The sequence below is a fragment of the Vigna unguiculata genome, chromosome 2 (assembly GCF_004118075.2).
Source record: "Vigna unguiculata cultivar IT97K-499-35 chromosome 2, ASM411807v1, whole genome shotgun sequence".
Classification (NCBI taxonomy): domain Eukaryota; kingdom Viridiplantae; phylum Streptophyta; class Magnoliopsida; order Fabales; family Fabaceae; genus Vigna; species Vigna unguiculata.
Window position 1 is genome coordinate 23615602 of NC_040280.1, and position 25420 is coordinate 23641021.

The window sequence follows — 25420 nt, forward strand, 5'->3', positions numbered from 1 at the left end:
TTAGTACCAATGAAAAAATATATATAAAAAATAGTGGATCCCATATAGTTGAATTTCGACTTCATAAGCGAAGAAACACAGAGAAATGTTATGCTAATAACGTTGTACCGAAACAAACCCATTCCTCGATTTAGTCTTATCTTCCTCTTCGTAAGACAAAATAAAAAGGAAGATTTTAACATCATTGAAGTTTATGTCGCATTTGGTAGTCTAACCGATTAACTTACAACCAATTTAAGAGAATTCTTAAAATTTATAATTATTCAATCGTGTGTTTTTTTAAAGTGTATTTATCATGAACTGGTTGTTCGATATACACGTTCAGCTCATTCTTTTTTCTTCTAAATGTTAGTGTGCTACATTGGATAAGGTATCATTGCTATTAATGATTTACTTTCTTTATTTCTTTTAAATTAAAAGTATTATTTTATTTATTTGTCTTAATCCAAAAACTAATATTTTTCATCTATATCTTTCTCATTTATCAAACACAATGTTGATAACGAGTACTTTAAATGCGCAGGCTAAGGAATTATATTTTTCATTAATTACTTAAACTAACTTTTGAATCTGGAAAAAATTAATGGTTAACCTTTTACCTTTTATATCTGGTTTTACGAGCAGCTTGTTATCCATATTAGGAAAATGAAACAAAAAATATACGTAGAGTCCATAGAAAAAGATCCAAACAGAAAAACAAAAGTCGAATACAAACTTGACATAAGGTTCCAGTGTGGTTGTTCTCTATCATAAAGATTTGCATTAAAAACAGATATATTGTAGAAGTAAAATTTATCCGTTTTGTCATTTGTCCTGGCCTCACGGTGCCCAGGAGAAGAGAGAGTACTACTGTCACCCCAAGTGAAAACTTTTCCGCGGTTAATCTTTTGCACACATTCATGTGCAAGCGGTGAAAAGCAAAAACGGAACAAATTACGGAGTGACCGGAACAGCCGGTGGAAGGTGAAGATCTTGAGACAAATAGAGAGCGAGTGAGAGAGAGAGAGAGAGATTTTTGTATATTATGCTCTAATTGTCGTGTCCTCCGAAAACAGAGAACCGCAAAAGTATATGAAGGAATACACCTTTGGACAAAGAAAGCACGACGAGAGCAGAGAACAAAGAGAGAGAAACACTGCGAGAAGAGTACTGAGAGACCCCCTTTTAAATTTTCCCATCACTTGTCATTCATAGTAGTCACAAGTTTAAGATTTTCGCCAATTTCGCCAAATGGAATTCGAAGATCAAGAGGACCAAGAGGAGGAGCAGTGTATGGGTGCCGCAGCTTACGACCCCGCACGGATGAAGGTTCCGGTCGGTCCGGAGGCAGTCATGGCGGCGCAGCCGGTGAGAAGCAGCACCAACGGAGGCGCAGGGAGGGCGCGCTACAGGGAGTGTCTGAAGAACCACGCCGTCGGCATCGGCGGCCACGCGCTCGACGGCTGCGGCGAGTTCCTGGCGGCAGGGACGGAGGGTTCCCTCGACGCGCTGAAATGTGCAGCCTGCAGCTGCCACCGCAACTTTCACCGCAAGGAGAGCGATGGGGCCGGGGCCTCCGTCGGCGGTGGCGACCCCTACTTGGTTTCGCACCACCACCTGCACCATCCTCCGCCGCCTCAGTTCGCGGCCTACTACAGGACCCCGACTGGGTACCTTCAGGTGGGGGGGCAGGCGCGCGTGGCTGGGACGCTGGCGCTGCCGTCGACGTCCGGCGGCGGTGGGACGCAGAGCACTCGGGAGGACCAGGAGGACGTTTCGAACCCGAGTGCAGGAGGAACGGGGTCCAAGAAACGGTTCAGAACAAAGTTCACGCAGGAGCAAAAGGACAAAATGCTTGAACTTGCTGAAAAATTAGGGTGGAGGATTCAGAAACACGACGAGGGTGTGGTCCAAGCCTTCTGCAACGAAACTGGGGTGAAGCGTCACGTTCTCAAGGTTTGGATGCATAACAACAAGCACACTCTCGGTAAGAAGCCCTAGTAAAGTGCGCAAATTCCGATGCTCAAACTTCTTCAACCCTTAAGCTTACCCACCCACCCAAATTGTTAGGGTTTCTTTCTCTTCTTATTGTGTTAGCGTTTGAGGATGTAGGTAAGGTTAATTAGATCAAGTTATTATTGCTGCTGGATAATTTAATTTTCTGTTCAGTTCAAAAAATCAGTCTTTTTTATGATGTCGTTCTAGTCTTAAAATTCTTTTGCAGTTTATTACAATGGTGATGGTGGTGACGCGTTTGGAACCTTTTTCTTTTTTCTGGTGGATGATGATGATGATGATATCAGATATATATATATAGGTGACGAGAAGGGTTAATTGATTAATATGACATCTGTTTTGTTTGTCTATAATGATATGATAACTCTATCCTAAGACAGTTATTGGAACTAGGAAGCAGGAACTTCCTCGGTAGCATCAATGTACGCGTTCTCACTCACCTGCATTTTCCGTTTTTCATGTCTTTCGCTAACACCGCGCACTGAAAAAAGTGACAAAGATCTTCGTCCTAGTCTGTGCCTCATTTCAGCATCCCCGTCATGCATTTTCAATTTTTTTAGCTTAATTTCCTGACTTTCTTTCACAGTGTTCGACTTGTTTAACCTTTGCAAGGTTAGCAATATACATTACTTTAGATATATAACAAGATGATTTAGTTGTCAGGATCTTGTAACCATGGACTGTAGAATGTGTGTGGAGTTTCATTGGACGTTGTCTTCTCAAACGAGCTAGAAATCAGTAACAAACAGTTTCTTAAGAAGTGGAGGGGGAAGAGGATGAGTCGGAACCAGTTTTGTTTCTATTAGTGGCTGGTGTTTCTTCATCATGACCTGGGTCTGAGCGTGGAAAGGGACTGTTGTATTTAATGTTTTATTTTATTGCATGTGAGTTGTGTGAAGTTTGAGAGGCATTATTTGGTTATGTTGGAAAGAAATGTTGATGGTGGGAGGGGGGTAAATGTAAATTCATAAATGTATGACTGTTTTTTCCTTCCATATATTATCTCTGTTTTGCAGTTGGAAAATAATATTTTCCTTTGTGTTAAGTTAGCAACAAAGCTATAAAAGACACAGAAGAAAAAATAGGGAGTAGTGAAGCATGATGATGAAGGAGGTATAGAGGGGCACGGGGAGAGAATATTAGTATGAGTAGAATATGTGAGTGACGTGTGTGTTGAAGGTGTTGCATTTAAGAAGCTTAAGTAAGAGTAGATAGATATAGAAGGTAGTTAATGAATGAAAAAGAAAGGGTTTTCTGAATGGAAGAGGTTTAATGTGCATGGGAAAAGGGGGACCTGGTTGGTAATTGAAAGTGTAGGGGTTGTGATGTTTGAATAATAGTAGCAGGATTTGATACTTTTATGGAGAGTTTGGTTCTTAAGTAGTAGAAAGGGTGGGCATTAACAAGTAGACGTTTAAGATGCTTTGCTTGTTTTGGGGTGTGTTGAGCATGAGTTAAAGCTGCGTGCTTGAACTGTGTGGTCCACACAATATAATGTAATGTAATGGTTTTTGGTTATTGCATGAGTGAGATAGAGAAAATACAAAGGCCTACATACCCGTATCTCTCCTACAAACATGTCCATCACTTAAAGGATACTGTCTCTATGCCCCCTTCTTCCATCATTCAATTCCCGTCAAATCACCCTATTCTTCCTACAACTCTCACACCAGAACCAGCCATGCTTTTTCTCACTTCACCACCTACGTACCATCACCCTCATCTTATATTTCTTCTTCTTCTCCGTCGCTATCCACGTTAATTTCATCCCATATTATCTTCAACCACTCACCACCTTTGCTGCAATTATGCTTTCTTTCTATCATCTGGGCTAACCTATAACCAGTATTTGTTTCGGTTCTTGTTTTACATCATATGATATAAAAATAGGCTCATTTTATAAGCCTATTATAATTGGCAAGGACTAAATTATAAGCATGACATCAATGCAATGAGGGTGGTTTCTAGATTTCTATTAGCATGCAATCAGATTGTAAGAAGAGGATTTTGGTGAATACACACAACTAACGTAATGAAAGGGAAATAATCTGTGCACTCCCCCAAAAAAGACCTGTTATAAAATTCTATTCACTTCCTAAAATCCTGGTAATAAGAGATATAAATTTAAGTTAAACGACGCAATGAAGAAAATTAGTACAAAAATCGTGTGAAAGAACATCTATCAAATCCCCGTGGTTGTGAGAGTGATTGGTATAGAAATTTTATTAGTTTAACATTATTATCATTATTAAATGACAAATTATCAATATCTCATCTATATATATGTGTTTCTTTTCTCAAGGTTAAAGTGTAAAAATGATATTGTGAAAAGTTTTCATTCGAACAAAAGCAACATGAAAGTTGAAGAATCGATCATGTAGGAATTTGTTGTTTAATCTGTAAATATTGAGCAGTGTTATTAATTATTGAGTTGTTAGGTTATGTTGATTTAGCATGAAAAAAGAGGTTAGTTATTAAGTGAAGAAAAGTGAAGTGAAAGGTGGTGAGAAGTGAAGTGAGGGACCGGGCATGGATTGATTTGGATTAGAAAGTTTTGGCAAAGGAAAAATTGATGATTGTGAGGAAAAAGGAGAAAGTTTGGGTTTGTGAGCTTAGGCTGTGTCCCTTATGGAGAATCCCTACTGCTCCTGCCCTTACCTTCAAACCTTCCCGTCCCTACTGCTTCCCAATATCCAAACAATCACATTTTCCTTTCTCAATCATTCCAACACCAATCTTTATGCCCCCACCTTCTCATTTTTCATTCCAAAACTTAATAATTCAACACTTTCTATTTCTTCCAACTAACCACAACACATGCCTTTCTTAATGCTTCTTTTAAACCAATATCACAATTTGTTTTTGATATATTTTGCTTTTTAAATTTTAAAAAATGAATAAATATAATATTTTTAATTTAATAACATTAACTCTAATCACGTTAAATGATACTTTAAATCGACATTTGAGTTAGAATGTATTAAATATTATAAATAACTCAAACATAAGTTCATAAGTTAAAAATTAATTCAGTTAAAAATATTATATTTATTTATTTTTAAAGTTTTGAGATGGAAGTGTATTATCAGACTTAATAAATTATAATTTTCCTTCAAATGAAGAATAATACAACACATTTAACATTTTTTTTCTTTTTTTATGGATTAAACTTTTTGAAGGTATCACCTTTCAGTATAATAAAAATATGTATTATTCACCAATCTTCTTACATGCATTTCCTTAATTAGAACCCAAGCTACCAAACGCGGTTTTCTGTCTTTTTCTTATATAAGCTGGGTGGGCCACTTGGGCTTTCTTTCGAAATATCACGGGCCTCCCGGACAAGACGTTGAATGTGTGGGCCAGGGCTCCGTCAGGTTGCTCCTCATATTAGCCCGTATTCAAATCATCATAGGACCCCTTGTGCTGTTTTTTGTCCTGTAAACCGTAACAATATCTTATATTTTCAGTTAAAATATATTTTTATTGCTATTTTATGTTAGTCATTTTATTCCTTATAATATGAAGATAATTTATTACTAGTCCCGATCCGTGTATATTTTTGACAGAAAAGACCAACCATAAAGATATAAAAATATGATAAAATGTCACTGGAAAGTAATAGTATGAATATAAGTGTAAGTAAAATATTGACAATAAAAATTCATTTTAAATATTTCTGCTGAAGTATTTTTTAATAGCTAAGGTATCTGTAAAAACGTTATGATCAAGGTAACTTGCATTCTCTAGCATCTTCCTTTTGCTATCCCCTCCCCCCACACGTTAGCATCTATTATTTTTAATGGGTTTGAACAGCAAATTAAAAGAAATGTGATTTTAAATTAAATTAAAGTGAAAATTCGTGTATGTTTTGAATTAAAATTTATTGCTGACAAAGATGAAATATATGTTATTGTAGAGACATCTGACAAACATGAAAAATAAAAAGTGGTACAAATCTCAAAGTTTAAGTGGCAATATTTCATATGTGATATTTATACACTATACTAAAATTTCGCATGAATTTTATCCAAATTCTTCTTAAAAAAATATGTTGAAATCTATACACTTTTTGAAGACTAACGTATATTTCTTTTTTTAATTTAAAGAATGTTATTTGAATGCTGCATTATTTAATTTCGTCTGAAAACAAAAATCTTTATTATCCTAGTTGAATACGTCTTATAAAGGCCCTATTTAAAATAAGATTTTTTTTTTAATGATTATTATTCAGTGCCTAGCCACTGGTATTTGCTACTCTCGTTTTTTCAACGAAATAAATTTTACATAATTACTAATTTAAATTTACAAAGAAATTTTTTTTGATTAATTAAGAAATATTAAAATAAATTACACTTATAATACATAAAAATATGTAAATAGATTGTATAAGGTCATCTCCCCCATAATTTTTAGAAAGCAGATCTCAAAAGAGTTCAATATACAAAAAGAAATAAGAAATGGAGACTTTTTGTCCTCTGATGACCCTTATTGTGTTACAAAGGTATCATGCTCCAAAATGTAGGAATAAGTATAGTTTTCTTTAGGTTTAATAGGTACTATTTAATATTTGAACCGTTTATTTAATGTGTTTTTTTTTTCTAATTTAGATTTGGTTTTATTTAAAAAAAAACAATGTTATCTATTTTGTTAAATTAGAGTTGATATAATTTTGTAAAGTAACTTCTGCGATCCTTCACTTTCTCCGATATCTACTTGTCACACATTTTATGAAACCGTTATGGAGAATATATAATATTACAAGAAAATCTTTCATTAAAAATATGTTGTAGTGATCAAAAGTTATAATCACTATAATGACTAATTTAAATATCATATTATAAAAAAATATATTGCTTACTTAAATAATCATGAATAAAAATTTATAATTGATTTTTAAATTGATTTTTAAAATGTAAGTATCAAAGGAAATTAGTAATTAAACATTAACAACTGAGATTTTTTCTACAAAGGAATATGTTTTTAAATTAGTCTCTAATTAATTAGTGACTAATTTAGCTTTAATTAATTGGTAACTAATTTAACGATTAATTATAATTTTTTTATTTATAATAATAACTATTTTAACAATAAATAATTTTTATTTTGTAAATTATTATTTATAATAATAATTTTTTATAGATTTTTTTTATAGTATAAATCGATAAAGCAAGTAAAATTTGATACAGTGAAGATTGAAAGAGTCCAATCACATGATTATTTTTCAAACAGTGTTAGGATCACTTTAGCTGTATTTATATAAAATAGGACCTAATAAAGAAAAAAGTTAAGAAACCACATGAAATAAACTTCTCATCAAATTATACATTATTTCATCCTCGGAAAAATCATTCCAAACTTTACTATTATTCTTGTAAACAAAACAAAATAAAATTCAGCAATCAAAACAAAAGCCCTTCAAACCTTCCACCCCAATTGAAGCATCTTCTTGTCCACACTTGCATTCTGTTTTACTAGCCCAAAGGAACCACCGTGAATTTTGCCATTGGATAAAGCATTAGGGCCAGTGCTTAGGTTTTCCCCCTTCTTCTTTGAGCTCACACTTGATAATCTGCTCCCACAAACAGCGCTTGAACCTCCTCTCAGGCTCTTTACCCAATCAACCTTCTTCACTTCCTTCACATTTTGTGGCCATGAATTCCGTACATAAGAACCACCCTTTTTCACATTCTTCACCTCTCTCATTTCCACTTTACTTCTCCCTTCCATTCTTATGCTTATCTTCACTTCACTAACTGCTCCACCAAACGTTTCTTTCGCACTTCTCTCCTTCCTCTCCTGGTAAATCCGGTGCAGCCGAAGCGCAAGCTGGTATATACCCTCCTTTATCTCTTTCTCCAACTCATTTTCAATCTCCATCCCAAGCTCGCTTCGTATCTTCAACTCCTCAGCCGAAATAGGAACCACGTTGCACTTCTCATGCCAATTCTCTGCTGATATATCTGCAAAAGTAAAATTCGTGAGGAAAAGTTTGAGGAGCATGAAAATGAAGACTTTGGGTGTAATCATAGAACCTAGGATATCTTCCTTTCTGTACTCTCCTTGATGATCCATGTTGTATGGTTGGTGCTTGCAATAGCAGCATCGAAGTTGTGGGATTTATATGACAGCAAAGTGCTGCATGGGGCCTGTGACAAATTGTAAGGAATAGGACACATATCATGGTGCTTATAGAAAATGTGACAGTAAGAGACGATGTTTGAGTGGGTTCATGCAAATTTAGGCGCCAAATAGCTTTAACTGTAATACTATTATTAGTGTGTGATTTGAGTGTGCATGAACGATGATAAGAAGAGAGAAATTCTGCTTTACGTGGAAGGAATAAGGCCCTATAGTTTGGTTGCCCTTAAAGCACAATCAATAATAGGGTGTGATGCTTTCACATGTTTGATGTCTACCTTTCCTTCGGCTTTTTAAGGTTAGTTTTCAAGCCATGCCAACAGTTTAATAATATCCATGATTTCCGATTTTACCATTATTGTAAGCTAAATTATAAAATGTTTGATAAAAAAAAGTGAGTATTCATCTAAAAATCCAGAAACTTTGCTGAGAAACTTTGCTGCGAATAATGCAAATATTTAATACATTCGTTCGTTAATGATCATGGTTATGGAATTTGGTTGTATGTCCCTTTCTTTTTGATAAAATTGAGGAAAAAATAAATCGCAGCTAGTGTTTCACCTGAAATTTTTTTTTTTTCAAAGGAATGAATTAATATTGGAGAATGATTGTACTCAATGGAAATGTATTGTAATAAGAAAAAGTTAAGTCTCTATAACTCATTCCTTACTACTTATCAGGAAATATAAACTGCTATGTCTTTAATTTTTTAGTACAATTATATACAAGTAACTTATAACAATTCACCTATAATGATTTCTTATCAAAAGACAACTATTTTTAATCCCTCTTTTTTTTTTCTTTAATCGTTAATAAGTAAAATGACTTGATATTTATTTGAAATATCAAGATAAGTTTTTTCGTGCTACTCGTAAGATTTTACAAAATGGCTCAATAATAATGATAGTTTTGATAAAAACAAAACAATATCATATTTTAATAATAAAAAGTTTAAGCTATATAAAGATTTATAGCTGAATTTCATTTAATATAATATTGCCATCTTATTCACTTACTTGTTTGACATGATCAAAGTGTCAAGTTCTATAAGGGTAATCAATAAGAGTAAATTGATATTTTGTTTTTTTTCTTGATTCAATTTGTCTTTCTCTTTGCATGTAGATTTTATTTGCATGCATGTGACTTTACAATAATCAATATGTGTCTCTATTGATCAATCATCATAATGGTATGATGTAATCATATTTATGATGTTTCTATGTATACATAAAACATAAATTTGAACGTGTTGAGTTGTCTTAGAGTTATTTGAGTCTTTTTGTAAGGTAAAATATTAGCCTATGATATGTGTTCTATTTTTGTGAACTTTAGTTAAAGTAATTTTTGTTAGGTTGTGATAAATTGATATAATTTATATACATTTTTTTTTCTTTAATAATGATAAAACATCTTTAAAAGTTCATAATAAAAACATCTAATTTTATAACCAACAATATCAAATATAAAAATTAATATTTCCAATATTATTTTATCGAACTTGAATACAATTTTGACATCATATTTATGAGAAGAAGAAAAAATCTAGGTCACTTTTATTTTTCAACCTTCAACTTATATAATTTTTATTTATTAACTTATAAATAAATATATATTTATTTTTCTTTTAGATTTTTCTGCCTTCATTGTCCTTTTAGACTTTTTCTTTTTCCTAAATAGACGTCAAAGAAGATGACAAGTTGACTTTCTTTAGCAGCTTGTTGACCTTCTAGTAGGTGAGACTCAAACCCAAATGCTGCTTGCTTTCCAATAAAATGGCCCAATAAAAACATGTTGAATAAGTTTTTGGCCCTAATTTTTCCAATACAAAATACCTTTCAATTTTATTTTCAAAATGTAAAAGACGTATCAAACTATTTAGCTGTTTGTTTTAAAATAAGAAAATAATTTTTTGACTACTAAATTTTGACAACTTTCTTTTACAATCTTAGGTGACATTTTTTAAATGGTTTTAAAACCACTCAAAAGATAACACATCATGTTGTAAAAAAAAGTTGTCAAAATTTAGTAATCAAAATATCATTTTTCTTTAAAATATCAATTAAAGATGCAAAAATGATAATGATATTCTCTTAATGGAAAAAATCTTAGTGCATTTAGCAACACTAGGTAAATTACATGACAATTACTTTTTTATCTTTTCCATGAGGCTTTGGAGAATAAGTAGACCTTTTTTTTCTATTATCGCATAATCGTCTTTTTTAGGAGTATTATAATGACATCAATGGAAATGCTAAAAACATTTAATATTTTCATTAAATATTTTATAATTATTTAAAAACATTACAATTATACGGTTAAGTAATAAAAAAATATTTTGGATATAAATTTTAAAGTAGGTATTATAAAAATTAGTAATATTACTATGTATAATTTATAAACAAATCGCTCTGCAAAAAACTTATATTTTCAATACATTCTAATTTTTAGAAAGCAAGTATTCTAGTTAAAATCTTAAATATTTACAATTAATTTGAATTATTTTCCCTTTTATCCAAAACAAATTATTCTCATAATTGAAGGTCACTAATTAAAAAGTAAAAATCAATTAGAGGTGAAAACAGATCAATCTCAATCGAAACCTTAGAACCTTTTCTTTTCTTTAATAGTAGTCTGAACTATTTATTAACCTTGCGTTTGGATAACTCTTTTTGTTTTATTATTGTGATGTTTGTTAAATTTTATTTTTTTATTTTTTACTTTTGAATTCGGTGATATAAGTTAATATAATTGTTTATCAGATTGAAACTGATGATAACGATGTTAATAGAATATTATTTTTTATATACGTTACATGTTATTCTGATAATGATATATTAGACATATTATCATTTTGACAAAAAAATATATAATTTTTTTCTTAAATTAAGAACAAAATAATAATATTAGAAATTGTAAAATGAAATTAAAAAACATCATAATAATTGTGGAATAAACATATTATTAAATTTTATAATTGATAATTAATCTTTATTGACTTTTAAGATTGAGTTCAATAAAATTTGTTAGAGGTAACAATGTAAGTTGAACTGACCTATTTAAGTATGTCCCATACTTGACTTGTAAAATGTGAGTTGATTAACTCGTTTTAATTTAAGAATGCAAGCTCAATAGTTGATCTGTCCAATACAAATTCTGACATGCGAGTTGGCAAAATAACCTGTATCGCTATTATTACTTTAAATTTACTTAACTTTCTATTACTTAAATTCATGATAGATGTTGATTTTACCAAGAATGACCGCTTTCTCTGCCAACTCTCCTAATATTATTATAAATAGCTAGATTGTGTTCATACTATTATTTATATACATTCATTTGAAAGATGTATTTCTACACACTCATATTTAACACGTCTAAAAGTACAAGGTGAAAATAGTTCTTATATTTATGTATGATGAATTGATGCTAAGTACATACATACTACATATTTGTAGACATTTATGGGAAAAGTAATTAACTTTTACTTTTGTACAATGTTTGCTTTAAATAAATATCTCTTATGAAGAGAAGTAGCTTGCATCATTGTTTAACATGGATCGGACCATTATAATTTTGTGTTTATGTGAGCCACGGGATAGGTCTACCGAGCTATGAACAATAGGGGTCTATGCAAGTTGATGGACCTGAAATTAAATTTTTTTCACGTTTTCTTATGAAGGATTTATGGACCGACCGGTGTGGTCCTATTTTGTCATCCTAAAATTTGTCAAGTATTTCGAAATGAGATAAAAAAAATCTTTTGTAGAAATTTCTTATTTTATGAAACTAATTTAAATGGACAAATTTAATTCACAAAATTAAAACATATTAATCATTTAATTTAAATATTAATTATTTTATTAGTAGAATATATCCATAAAATATACTAATAACAATAATAAAATATATTTTAATTTCTTAAGATTAATAAAAAAAAAACAGTAAAAATTTAAACTTAAACTTTGATATATTTATTTACGTTAACAAGTTAAAAGCCTAACCGACTCATACCCATCATCTCTCTCCTAATAATATGTATAACACTCAAGTAAATAATTTAACAAGATGTAACTAAATATCAAAAACTAAATTTAAATATATTTTATCTTCAACATTTAGATAAGCCCTTAATATTCACAATAAATATTTATCCTCTTATACCTTTAATATCAATAATTTTTTTAATAATTTGTAAATAATAATAAAAAAAAAAAGTGATTTTGAAAGTGTATATCTTATCTAAAAAATTTGAATAAAACTTTAATTCGCATTTGATATATCATCTTGTGCAATTAACATTTATTTTAAGAATACACAGACTAGAAACTACTAAATCAATTTTTTATTATCTCACACTATCCTTTTTGATATTTTATATATAATAATTATAATAAAAGTATATATATATATATATATATATATATATAATTAGAATTATGAATTTCGTAATCAAAGAACCGCTGATATTTTATTTTATTATCTGTAGAGTGTTGGAAAGTAACCAAATCCTAACTTTTTAATTTATCTTTTTAATTGCTGGAATATTTTGGTTAGTTCTTTAACTCGGTATATCTTCTAATATATATTTTTTTTATCAATCTTGATTGCTATTATCTTTTAACACATTTTATTTTATTTATATCTGAAATCTAATATATTGTGATGTGATTTGAAGACATATTAGTTGACTGCGAAAAATATATATAAAGGCACATGCAGTATAGCTTGAAAATTAAAGAACATTAGAAAGGAACCAAGAAACTCTCCGCTTCCTTCCGAGGTTGAACATTCTGCGATACACAACAGCAGGAGCCGGCACAGTAGAACAAAAGAACTGCAAAGGTTGTCTCTTCTTTCTTTCACATCATCTCATTCCAGTCACAACACATTCCACAACAACAATAACAAAGACTTTTGAAATTCGATCTCCACAGACTCTTTTTTATGATGGCTTCCATGTCGCACGTGATCACTCTTCATGGCGTAGCCCCTTCTAACCGTTATTGCCGTCGTTTTTCTCACTCCAATCCTCGCTTCATGACAATGGCGGTACCTACCAGAGTCGCTACGGTTAAGAGTCAAAGCTGCAATTCCAAGTCCACCGCCGAAATTGATTTCAGCGACCCTGATTGGAATACGAAGTTTCAGAACGATTTTGAAGACCGTTTCAGACTCCCCCATGTCACTGATATCTTCCCCGATGCTCCTTCTATGCCCTCCACGTTCTGTCCCAATTCGAGGTTCGTTTCTCTTTTCTCTCTGCTTCTGCTTCAGGCGCAATTTAGTCTGTCATATCACTTCATTAACATAAAATAATGCAGAGTCAGAGTCAGAGTTTCACGTAATTAAAATAATGCAACATTCAATTCGGTCATTGACATAAAAACTCCTGATCTCTTATCAGAATCTTGGTATTGATAATATAGGTTTATCGGGGGTAAAAGTATTGTTTTCTTTTTTTTTTATTAGAATTGGAGTTTGACATAGATAATTCACCTAATTGAAATCCTAAGAAGAATTATTGATATTTGATAATTATTGTAAAACAGCAATGCATTTAAAGTCAGTAAACATTATTGAGGTAAAACTACAATTCTGATTGGACAACAATAATAAAAGCATCTAAAAAGTTACGTTTTAAGATTTCTTTGTTTGTTTAGATGTGTTTTATTTAACTCCAATTCTTTTCTTTGTGTATTGGTGATGTCTATGAATGTGGCAGAACTCCCAGGACTAATGACTTTCCGGGCAATTATCCTTTGGATGAGAATTGGCATGGATATATAAATGACAATGACAGAGTGCTTCTTAAGGTGTGTCTCCTTCGTACTTCTTTAATGTGTTTAACTGATAGATGTTATTATTACTGTTCATAGTTTCCTGATTTTGCGTGGATCTTTTATTGCATTCATGTTTCAAATTACGGTTGTAGCCGCAAATGTGGTTATGGTTGCAGCTGCATCAGGAGATGCAGTCCGCAATTTGAAACCACACACGTGTCATCAAATTCTGGTTAACTTTGTTGTCATTATTATATCTTTTTCTGTAGTCATCGTATTTGGACTTTCATTGTTGCCTTCACTGATTTTGAATCACACTAGTTCTCTTGGTGGGAAATTGTTACTACCAAATTACCAATATGAATTGACTCCTTAGGTTGGAATGTGGTGCTTGGTTAGTTGGTTGAATAGCTGTCTCCCTGTCGTTAAAACATTACATTTTTCTCTTTAGAGAAAACAGTTTTTTTTTTGCATTTTTCACTAATTCTTGCATTGGTTTGTAAACTGTAAATATAATTTAAGGACAGGGAAATGCTTGTGAGAGTTATTTAAGTGATGATCTTATTCTATAAAGTTTATGATTCAAGTGTTGGCAGTTCTGAATGTTAATTTCCGTTTGTTTTGATCCCTCAGACAATACGCTATTCATCACCTACATCTGCTGGCGCGGAGTGCATTGATCCTGATTGTAATTGGGTTGAACAATGGTACGTATTTTTTAGCAATGGAGCTTCCTTGTCTCATTGCCTTTTTTTATTTGACAGTGAGAGAGTGAGATTGAGAAAGATGTTCCTGAAACTTGTGATAATAGTTCCTATTATATAGAGATATCAAATAGTTAACTCTTTCTTTCTAGTCCTCTTAATGTATGTAACTTTTTTCCTACGATTACCCTATTTGGTAACATGTTGTGAAATCCTTTTTTAGGGTTCATCGAGCTGGACCTCGGGGAAAGATATACTTTAAACCAGAAGAAGTAAAGGCCGCAATTGTTACTTGTGGAGGGCTCTGCCCTGGTCTTAATGATGTCATCAGACAGGTATGTGTGTAATATCAAAATGACTCTCGTATACTATCAAATCTTTGCTAGTTCTCATAAAGTTAAGGCAACAAATTAGAAAAATGTAACATTTTAATGCATTCATTTTACTGACATTTCGGTTTAGAACTAAAATTATGGTCATTAATTTGTTTCCCAATGTTTGATTCAATAATGGATGTGCTGCAGATTGTGATCACACTCGAAATATATGGTGTAACAAAGATTGTGGGTATTCCTTATGGTTATCGTGGATTTTCGGACCAAGAGCTGACAGAAGTTCCAGTAATCTCCTGCTTCCTTCCTTATTGAGTTTTGGTCTATATATATTTTTGATTCAACTATTCTATTGAACTTTCCTTCTTGCTAATGACTGTTTATTACTGTATTGGGATTTCATTTGTAGCTGTCAAGAAGAGTGGTTCAGAACATTCATCTTTCAGGTGGAAGCCTATTAGGTGTTTCACGTGGAGGACCTGGAGTCAGTGAAATTGTGGACAGTTTGGAGGTGGTCTATTATTCTATTCATAAAATTGATGGTTTCAGATTATTACTGTGATTTGTTTGATGTGAATGTTATGAATTTCAGGAAAGAGGGATCACCATGCTCTTTGTGTTGGGTGGAAATGGAACACATGCTGGTGCAAATGCAATTCACAATGAGGTTTGTAATCCTTTATCTGTGTATTAATTGATCACATTCAGTTGGACCATGTTGTGATTTATGTGATTTTCTTTTCTGATTACTCAATGTTAACATTAAACTGTACATTAAGCTTGTCCTGAGTGTCTAGAGAATTTTTTTCAGTGCCGCAAAAGAAGGCTTAAGGTGTCTATAATTGGAGTGCCTAAAACTATAGACAATGATATTCTACTGATGGACAAAACTTTTGGCTTCGATACTGCGGTTGAAGAAGCACAAAGAGCAATAAATTCAGCATACATTGAGGTGAACAACATACTCTGATTTGAGTCAATTTGACTAAATTAGTAAAAGTTTTCAATTTGAAGATTAGGATATTTACACTTGACTCATTTGATCAGGCACATAGTGCATATCATGGAATTGGTATTGTGAAATTGATGGGTCGTGACAGTGGATTCATAGCAATGCATGCTTCCTTAGCCAGTGGACAGATTGACATATGTCTGATTCCTGAGGTATGTGTGTTAAAAACTTGTCAGAACACTCTTTCTTGTCATATACATATTTACATACACTGATGCAAATTCTTGCTTCGATTCAAAGGTTCCTTTCAACATACATGGACCTCGTGGAGTTTTGAGTTATCTCAAGTACCTTATAGAAACAAAGGGATCTGCTGTAGTATGTGTGGCAGAGGGAGCTGGACAGGTAACTTAAGAAATTGTTTTTGCAATTTATTTGTTTGAAGATTTCTACATTCTGACACAGAGTTTTATACATCTTCTTGATGCAGAACTTGCTTCGAAAAACTAATGCTACCGATGCTTCTGGCAATACTGTATTTCGAGACATTGGTGTATATATCCAACAAGAGGTCTGTTATTCATTCCTTGTTTGTTTATGATGATTGCAACAATCTAAATAGGTCTTGTTTCTTTGTGTTTCAAATGAAGTAAATGTCAAAGAAAAGAAAATCTAACAACCGTTTTATTTCAGACGAAAAAACACTTCAAGGAAATTGGTGTTCATGCAGACGTGAAATATATCGATCCCACATATATGATCCGTGCATGCAGAGCAAATGCTTCTGATGGAATTTTCTGCACTGTACTTGCACAAAATGCTGTTAGTTCCTCTCTTTCTCTATCTTCTTCTTGCACATATATCTAATGGTTCTCATAGGTAGTTACACTTTTCACTTGATATTGATTAAGAGATTTTGTATTGCAGGTTCATGGTGCATTTGCTGGATATAGTGGCATCACAGTAGGAACTTGTAACACGCACTACGCTTATTTTCCCATTCCCGAAGTGATAGCTCTTCCCAAGTTAGTGGACTCTAACAGTCGAATGTGGCATCGATGCTTGACTGCAACGGGCCAACCCGATTTCATTTGATTCAAGCTTCCATAGAATGACAGCTTCAAAAACCCAACATCATCATCGTAAGCGGAAATAATACTGAGGAGGATGTCGTTTTCTTCATTCAAATTGTTTCATTGTACAGCATTGCAAATTCATAGTTCTTCTTTCATCTGCATTCAAAACGAAATTTGAGAGGAATGACCAAAGCATTGTTTGCTTCATTTTTCACCATTTGTTGTAAGTATAGAGTATTCTAAGAACATTCCTAGTGGAAGTTTATTCAATGTGTTTCAAGACATGCCAATAATGGAATTCAGTGAGTATAGCAGTCTCTGTTCATTCGTATCATTCGAAGGAGTAAACATTTGTTAAAACTTTGCAGTACGGGTATGTTAATGTAATTATTTTTATATTTGATTAATTATAAATATGATTACATTTTATAAATGATAAAAACCTAAGTAAACATCATTTACAGAGTAACATGATTAAAATATGTGAACGTTAATTTTATAGTTTTGATGACTCTTTAGGTATATTAACTTTGAATTATTCTCATTTCAATTTTTAAAAATTTATTTGCATAACATAATTCAAATTTCGTTTGGGAGAAATAATAAACCAATTAATATTTTTAATTATTTAAAAAAATTAGATTCTTTTTTAAATATATATATATATATATATATATATATTATAAAATAATATTAATAATTTTAGTGTCACATGAAAAGTTTTTCAACGATGTTTCAAGAAATATTAAATAGATTAATATTATTGTCGATCAAAAAAATTAATTATCACAACTTAATAAATCATTTTACGTAAAAAAAATTCAAAAAAAAAATTAAAGTAAAAAACTTCATGTTTTAAATTTGTTCTAAATCTCTCAAATTCTTGAATCGATACTATGTTCCAAAAATCCTTCCTAATGGGATTATATTATATAATGTTAAAAAGAGAAAAAAAGTTTTTCTTTATTTAGAAGAGAAAACATTTACTTTGATAATTTTTAGTCAGTCATAAACATTTGTTTGCTTAAAGTAACAAGAGTGATGAGAAGTATAATAAACTTTTCATGAAGGACGATGAGAAGTAACTTTAAACTAAACATTAACTCCTCCTAGTAAAGAACATTTTTTATGGGTGCTTACCAAAAATATACCACTGCTCTGTGGGGCCAAAAAACTAAGGCACTCCTTCTTTTAACAATATTAAAAAAAATGAGCAATGTTAATGTTTTTGTAGCCTTATAAAACTATATTTCCTTCGTAGAATTGCTAAATAATAGGGGTGACAATTAGGGTCTGGTCTGTTGGGTCAGTCTGCAGGTCCATGAAAAAAATGCGGGACAGGTCTGCATAGGCTCGCGTGGACTGGCTCGCAAGCTCGCATAAAATTTTTAAAAAATAAATAAATTTACATTTGTGTATATTAATTACTTTTTTTATGGATTCTTGCATTAACATTTCAAATTCTTGTATAACTGGAAAAGACAAGTATTATGTAATTTTTAATGCGCGAAAATTTAAAGAATACATTGTGTATGTCATAGTATGAATATGATAAAAAATGTTGAATTATCAATTTATCATGTAATTCTCCAAAATCGTTACTTAATTTTGTGAACTTATTAAAGTTTCTCAATTTTTAAACATTGAAAGTTTTATCATAAAAATTTTAAAAAAAATAAAAATAAAAACAGGCCAACTCACGGACCCTCAAGCCAAATGGTATGCAAAATGAACCAGTGTTTTCGACCCACATAAAATATATGAAGCAGGACGGATCAGCCTGCGTTGTGCGGGTCTTATATAGACCGGCCCTAAAAGGTCATGCCGGTCCGCGTTACCACTCCTACTAGATAATAATGGAATCAGAATACTATACCAAAATAATACAGTGTTTCAGTCAAAGTCAAAGATAAAAGTGTAGGAATATATACCCTCTCTTATACTGCTCCGTATCAGAAACATAAATGTTGCAAAGAAGTTAAATTAAAAGCACTTTTTTTTCTGGCAAAGGGGGAATCAAACCAGGTCAGCCCTACTGAACAATGATCTTTTATACACTGATTCATACTTCATCCACCTTTTCTTTTTCTTTATTCTTCTTTATTGGACCTAACCCCGAAAATTGTTCCTTCTTTTATGCCTTTTGAAAAGTCAAAGCACTCAATATTTTAATTTAACCAATTTCACCCAATGCTAGATTCCGCGTGCCATAACAACCAGTAATTCCCCATCCCTCAACATATTTCAAAACAAGAGATTCAAAAAATGATCCCAAAACTTTGATTCTTTTTATGCATGTGTCTGATGAAGCTTTTAGAGTATTTGGAGTTTTACTAGTCTATTCTTTACCATCATAGCTTATTCATATTCACGTTTGATGAAACTTCAAATGATGCAAATTTGATCAGAATGACAGTGGCATTGACCATATTGGGTCCCTACTACCACCTAACACTGCACAGAAATACACATGCATGGAGCGGGTGAAACACAGATATGGACCAGAAACTGACATGCACAGAGAGATCGAAAGAGAATGATTCTCATTACAACTTAGTAAAGTCCTTCTATTTTTACTCTCTTTTCTCTTGCTAATTATTTCAATTTCATAGCTGAGAAAAAGGACCAGTAAATTTATATATTCTACCATTCACTCACAAGTTTTATTTACATAATCACTCGATCACAAGTTAGTATACATTATGTGTTGGAAAATATTCATATACACACTCAAAAAGATTCAACAACACTTAATATACATCTAAAGATAAAAGAGAGAATAGTGATAGGTTGTTAGGTTGTCTGATATGACAAGAATAAAGAGATCAAATTTTATTTGTGTAATTTTAAAGTGTTGTGTAAAGTCTCCTCAATGATGGGATTGGATGTGATATGCAATATTGAATTTCTTTGGATGCTAGTGTTAAAGTCCAATACTTTTAATACATTGAATTTCTTTTTCACATGGTTTAAAATATTTCTAATGCTCCATTTAAATAAAATTATTTGTCGTTAAAAAAAATAATTTTCCATATTTTAATGTGTCGTTTAGTAATCGAAGATTTAAGGTTTAAAACGGTTTAAATATTTTTCTTAATTCTGTCTTTTGAAATATATGATAAAACTATGATGGAATCCAATTTCCAAAACATATAATATATTTATATATAAATATGTCTTTTTTATGTACACATTTTTATTCCAATAACTAAAATAATTATATTTTCATTATTATCTTCAAATAATCGTTAATACAAATTTAATTATTTTATAAGTTTTAGAATAATTATTTTACTATTTTATCTTTTTAATAATTATTTTATAATTTAATATAATTACTTATAATAAAAAATTATTTAATAATAAAAAATTATCTGTAACAATATATAAAGATGTGTTCACATATCATTTTTTAATTGTATCCTTAATTATTATTTTAAAAATTAATTTTTTTATAAATAGTTTATCTTTAACTTTTATTCTAAAAATATCCTTTGTCATTTTTATTTGTATCAGGTTCTATTTAAACTCAAATTTGTAAAAATGGGTTAGTTGATTTTTTTTTTTATAAAATAGGGTCAAGTCGTTATGGTGGAGGACGAGATTATAGGTAAAGTCGTCCTCTTCCGTGCTAGTTTCTTTTTTTCTTTCAAAAAAGTGAAATCATGTCGCAGGAGGCCGATTTCTATTTACTTTAAAAGTGAAGTCATCCTTGTACATGACGACTTCACTTTTTAGTTTTTTTTTTTTTAACGTTTAGTTTTGTATTTGTTTTTTTAAAATATATATTATTTAGTTTTTTTTTTAAATATTTGTCTATATGTTTAGGTGTATTTTATTTGTGTTTTAGTTAGTCCAGTAACTATCAAATAAAAAGTATCGTTTAATAAAATACAGAAAAGTATAATTTTGAAAATCTCATAAGATATATACGTGAGATTTAACCTATATAGAAATAATTAGTGGGATTAAAAGAAATACTAAATTTGTAAAGTCAAACAAATATAAAACTTAACTTAAAAACGATTAAAAGTGAAATTGTCATTTATAAAGAGACTTCGTCTTTGAAGTGAATAGAAACCGATTTCTTACAGTACGATTTCACTTTTTGAACAAAAAAAAAAAGAAACTGGCATGGTAGAGGACGACTTCACCTGTAATATCGACATCCACCATATGACGATTTGACCATATTTTGCAAACAAATCCATTTTTACAAATTTGAATTTAAATGGACCCCGAAATTAAAAAAAAAAACTTCTTTTATCTTTAACAGTTATTTTAACAACCTCTTTTGTATATATATTTTATTTTTTAATTTTACTTATTATTTAAAAATAATTATTTTATAAATAGTTTATCCTCAACTGTTATTCTAAACAAAATTTATTTTTAACAATTATTTTATTTAACAAATATTTTAAAAATTAATTATATATCCTGAAAATAAATATTATTAATATTAATTTAAATACAATTTATTTATTAATTTTGAGTCTTTTCTCTCTAACCTTCCATTAAGGGTGGGCAAAAATCCAATTTTTATGATTCAATCCATTTTTTCTATGATCCAATCCATTTAATATCCATTCTATTAAAAATCCAATCCATTTAAAATCCATTTTATTGGATCTAGATATCAATCTAATTTACATTTTATATATTTTATGGATTGGATATTCATTCTCGAAATCTAAATTTTCAAAATGGATAATCCAAAATATCCAATCCAAATTTTCACTTTATATTTTTTGTTAGGTTAGGCTAAAGGTTGAGACGGACTAGCCCAAATTTAGTCGTATTTGATTGAGTTGGCGTGACCCTATACAAAATTTGGCCGAATTAGGCCAAATTCTGTCAAGTCGGTCCCGATCGAGATTTGACCCAGTTGGTCCTGGACAAAATTTGGAAGTATTCGGCCAAATCTATCAAATTCTTTGGTGTCAGCCTTATGGACACAAATTTGGATCCACATCCATTATTTGGATCCAAAATGGATGTGGATTAGATTTTCGATAGGGCTGACACCATAGAATTTGGCAGATTTTTTGTCGAGGCCAACGAGGCCAAATTTCAGCATGGGATGAACTTGGATGACATTCGAACGAATTTCGGTCGCGGACGACGTGACCAAATTTGGGCTAAGGTCGACTCGACAAAATTTCAGGCAAGATCGACTTGACTGGATTCGACTGAATTTTGGCTAGGGTCAATTTTTCCTAATACGACCAAATTTTGGCCAGAGTCGACTTGACCAAATATGGCCACCTTTGGGTCAGGGCCTGATCAGTCAAATTTCGGTCAGGTTTGACTCCATTAAATTCATCAGTCGGGACCGACTTGACTGAATATGGCCAATTTTTTATTACAGTCGACTAAGTTGAATATAGTCAAATTTTGTTCGGGACTTAGTCGACCAAATACGGCTAAATTTGGGCAAGTTCCGACTTGACCAAATTTTGGTCATGACCAACTCGACTGAATTTGGCCAAATTTAGGTTAGGACCGACTCGCCTAAATACGACCAAATTCGGTCGCGATCCACTCTGTCGAATACGACCAAATTCAGATCAGGACCAACTCGGTCAAATTTTGGTCGAGGCCAACATGACCGAATTTTGACCAGGGTCGACTCGACTGAATTTGACCGAATTTCGGTCGTGGCTGACTCAGTTGAATACGACCAAATTTCGATCATGATCGACTCATTTGAATACGGCCAAATTTCACCCTAAGCTGTCTCATCCAAATACGACCAAATTTGGGTCAGGGCCGACTCGGCCAAATCTCAATCGAAACTTGATTGAGTTCGACCAAACTTTGACTGGAGCCAACTAGGCTGAATACAACCAAATTTTGGTCGTGGTTGTCTCAGCCGAATACGGTCAAATTTTGTCTAAGTCGACTCAGCCCAATGTAGTCAAATTTGGGTCAGGGTGAACTCAACCGAATACTTCCAAATTTTGTCCAGGACCAGTTGGGCCAAATTTCAATCGAGATCGACTTGACAAAACTTTGCCAAATTTTGTATAGGATCACGCCAACTCAATCAAATACGACTAAATTTGAACTAGTCGGTCTCAATTTTTAGCCTAACCTAACCAAAAATATAAACTGAAAATTTGGATTGGATATTTTGGATTATCCATTTTGAAAATCTAGATTTAGAGAATCGATATCCAATTCATAAAATATATAATATATATATCATATTGATATCCATATCCAATAAAATGGATTTTAAATAGATTAAATTTTTAATAAAATAGATATTAAATGGATTAGATCATAGAAAAAATAGATTGGATTATAAAAAATGGATTTTTTGCCCACCCATTATTAAAATTTTGTGACACGTCTCTTCGCATATTGAATGTCAGAACAAACAGAAAACCAATAAAAAAATATTGTCTGCCAACATTTAAACACTTTTTTAACATCATTAATGTAATGATAGAAGACATTTGCAAAAGCTTCAAATTACTATTGTTGTATAAGGTTAGCTTCTATTTCTAGTTAAATAATGTCATTTCTCTTCCTTCTTTCGATCAATAAAAAGCTATTATCAGAAGAAGGATAAAAAGCAAAGAAGAACCTTAGTTATACTGCAACCAGTAAACCAAAGCACCATGATTAAGAATCAAGTATTTCAGTGCAATAATGTGATACTGCGACGTGGGACGTGAGACGTGCTATGTGGGACGTGGAAGGTGAGATGTGGACGTGATACGTGGGATGTGGGACGTGCGACGTGAGATATGAGACGTAGGACGTGAGACGTGAGAAGTAGGACGTGGAACGTGACACGTGAGATGACGTGGGACATGAAACGTGAGACGTGAGACATAAGATGTAAGATGTGAGCCGTGGGACATGGAACGTGAGACGTGACACATGGGACGTGAGACGTGGGACGTGCGACGTAGGACGTGCGACGTAAGACGTGGGACGTGCGACGTAGGACGTGCGACGAAAGACGTGAGACGAGACACGTGAAACGTGAGACGTGAGACGATAGACGTGAAACGTGAAACGTGAAACGTGAGATATGAAATGTGGGACGTGGGATGTGAGACGTGATACGTGAAATGTGGGACGAGAGATGTGAAATGTGAGACGTGAGACATGGGACGTGGGACGTGGGACATGGGACGTGGGACGTGGAACTTGGGATGTGAAACGTGAGATGTGCGACGTGTGACATGAGACGTGCGACGTGTGACGTGAGACGTGGAATGTGGGACGTGGGACGTGGGACGTGGGACATGTGACGTGGGACGTGGGACGTGAGACGTGAGACATGCGACGTGTGACGTGCGACGTGTGACGTGCGACGTGTGACGTGAGACATGAGACGTGAGACGTGAGACGTGAGACGTGAGACGTGAAACGTGAGACGTGGGACGTGGGACGTGGGACGTGGAACGTGGAACGTGGGACGTGGGGCGTGAGACATGAGACGTGTGACGTGGGACATGGAACGTGGGACGCGAGACATGAGACGTGGAATGTGAGACGTGGGACGTCAGATATAGAACATGGAACGTTAGATGTGAGATGTGGAACATGGAACGTGAGACGAGAGATGTGAAATGTGAAACGTGAGACATGAAACGTGAAACGTGAGACGTGAAACGTGCAACGTGAGACGAAAGACGTGAGACGTGGGACGTGAGACGTGGGATGTGGGACGTGGGACGTGAGACGTGCGACATGAGACAAAAGACGTGAGACGTGAGACATGAGACGTGGGATGTGACACGTGTGACGTGGGACGTGATACATGGGACATGAGATGTGGGCGTGAGACATGGGACGAGAGACGTGAGATGTGAGACGTAGGACGTAGGACATGAGACGTGGGACGTGTCACGTGGAATGTGGGACGTGTAACGTGTGACGTGGAACGTGAGAGACGTGCGACGTGCAACGTGGATGAGAGACGTTAGACGTGGAACGTGGGACATGTAACGTGGGACGTGGGACGTGAGAGACGTGCGACGTGCGACGTGAGACCCCCGTAAACACTAAACCTTGAAATTTATATTCATAAACTTTAAAGCTTACAATTTAATTGAAAATCTTAGAAGTTTAATAAAAGAATTGTTAATGTATCCATAAATTTGTACTAACAAATTTAAATTATACTCTTGTAAAAAAATGTATTAATAAAAAGAGATTAAATACATATAAAATTGAAAGAATAAAAATATGAGGGTAAAAGTAATAATTAATGTTTATTTAACACATAAAAATAAAAATTATGAGGATAACAACAATAATTTATATTTATTGAACTCTTAAATGAGCGGAAGGATGTAGAGGATGATCTGAAAAATTAAACTAAGGATGGGCAAAAAATCTAATTTCCATGATCCAATCCATTTTTGCTATAATCCAATCAATTTAATATTCATTTTATTAAAAATCCAATCTGTTT

General features: G+C 32.6%; 3 protein-coding genes across 3 annotated transcripts; 2 read left to right on the top strand and 1 right to left on the bottom strand.

Moving 5' to 3' along the window:
• The first annotated feature begins 1001 nt into the window (after positions 1-1001).
• LOC114173134 (zinc-finger homeodomain protein 1-like) lies at positions 1002-2173 on the top strand. The gene has a single exon (XM_028057372.1). It carries the CDS (start codon positions 1231-1233, stop codon positions 1978-1980), a length of 750 nt encoding a protein of 249 aa, XP_027913173.1. The 5' UTR covers positions 1002-1230; the 3' UTR covers positions 1981-2173.
• Positions 2174-7341: 5168 nt separating this feature from the next.
• Positions 7342-8076, bottom strand: LOC114168239. Its single transcript, XM_028052990.1, has 2 exons — positions 8031-8076; positions 7342-7958 (listed from the first exon to the last, which is right to left on the bottom strand). The coding sequence occupies exons 1-2, from the start codon at positions 8068-8070 to the stop codon at positions 7414-7416; spliced, it is 585 nt and encodes a 194-aa protein (XP_027908791.1). The 5' UTR covers positions 8071-8076; the 3' UTR covers positions 7342-7413.
• A 4812-nt stretch (positions 8077-12888) lies between these two features.
• Positions 12889-17297, top strand: LOC114174179 (ATP-dependent 6-phosphofructokinase 5, chloroplastic-like). Its single transcript, XM_028058965.1, has 14 exons — positions 12889-12978; positions 13071-13376; positions 13859-13949; positions 14550-14623; positions 14844-14955; positions 15145-15240; positions 15362-15463; positions 15545-15619; positions 15764-15904; positions 16000-16116; positions 16205-16309; positions 16395-16475; positions 16598-16726; positions 16832-17297. Exons 2-14 carry the CDS (start codon positions 13081-13083, stop codon positions 16997-16999), a joined length of 1587 nt encoding a protein of 528 aa, XP_027914766.1. The 5' UTR covers positions 12889-12978; positions 13071-13080; the 3' UTR covers positions 17000-17297.
• The last annotated feature ends 8123 nt before the right edge of the window (positions 17298-25420 follow it).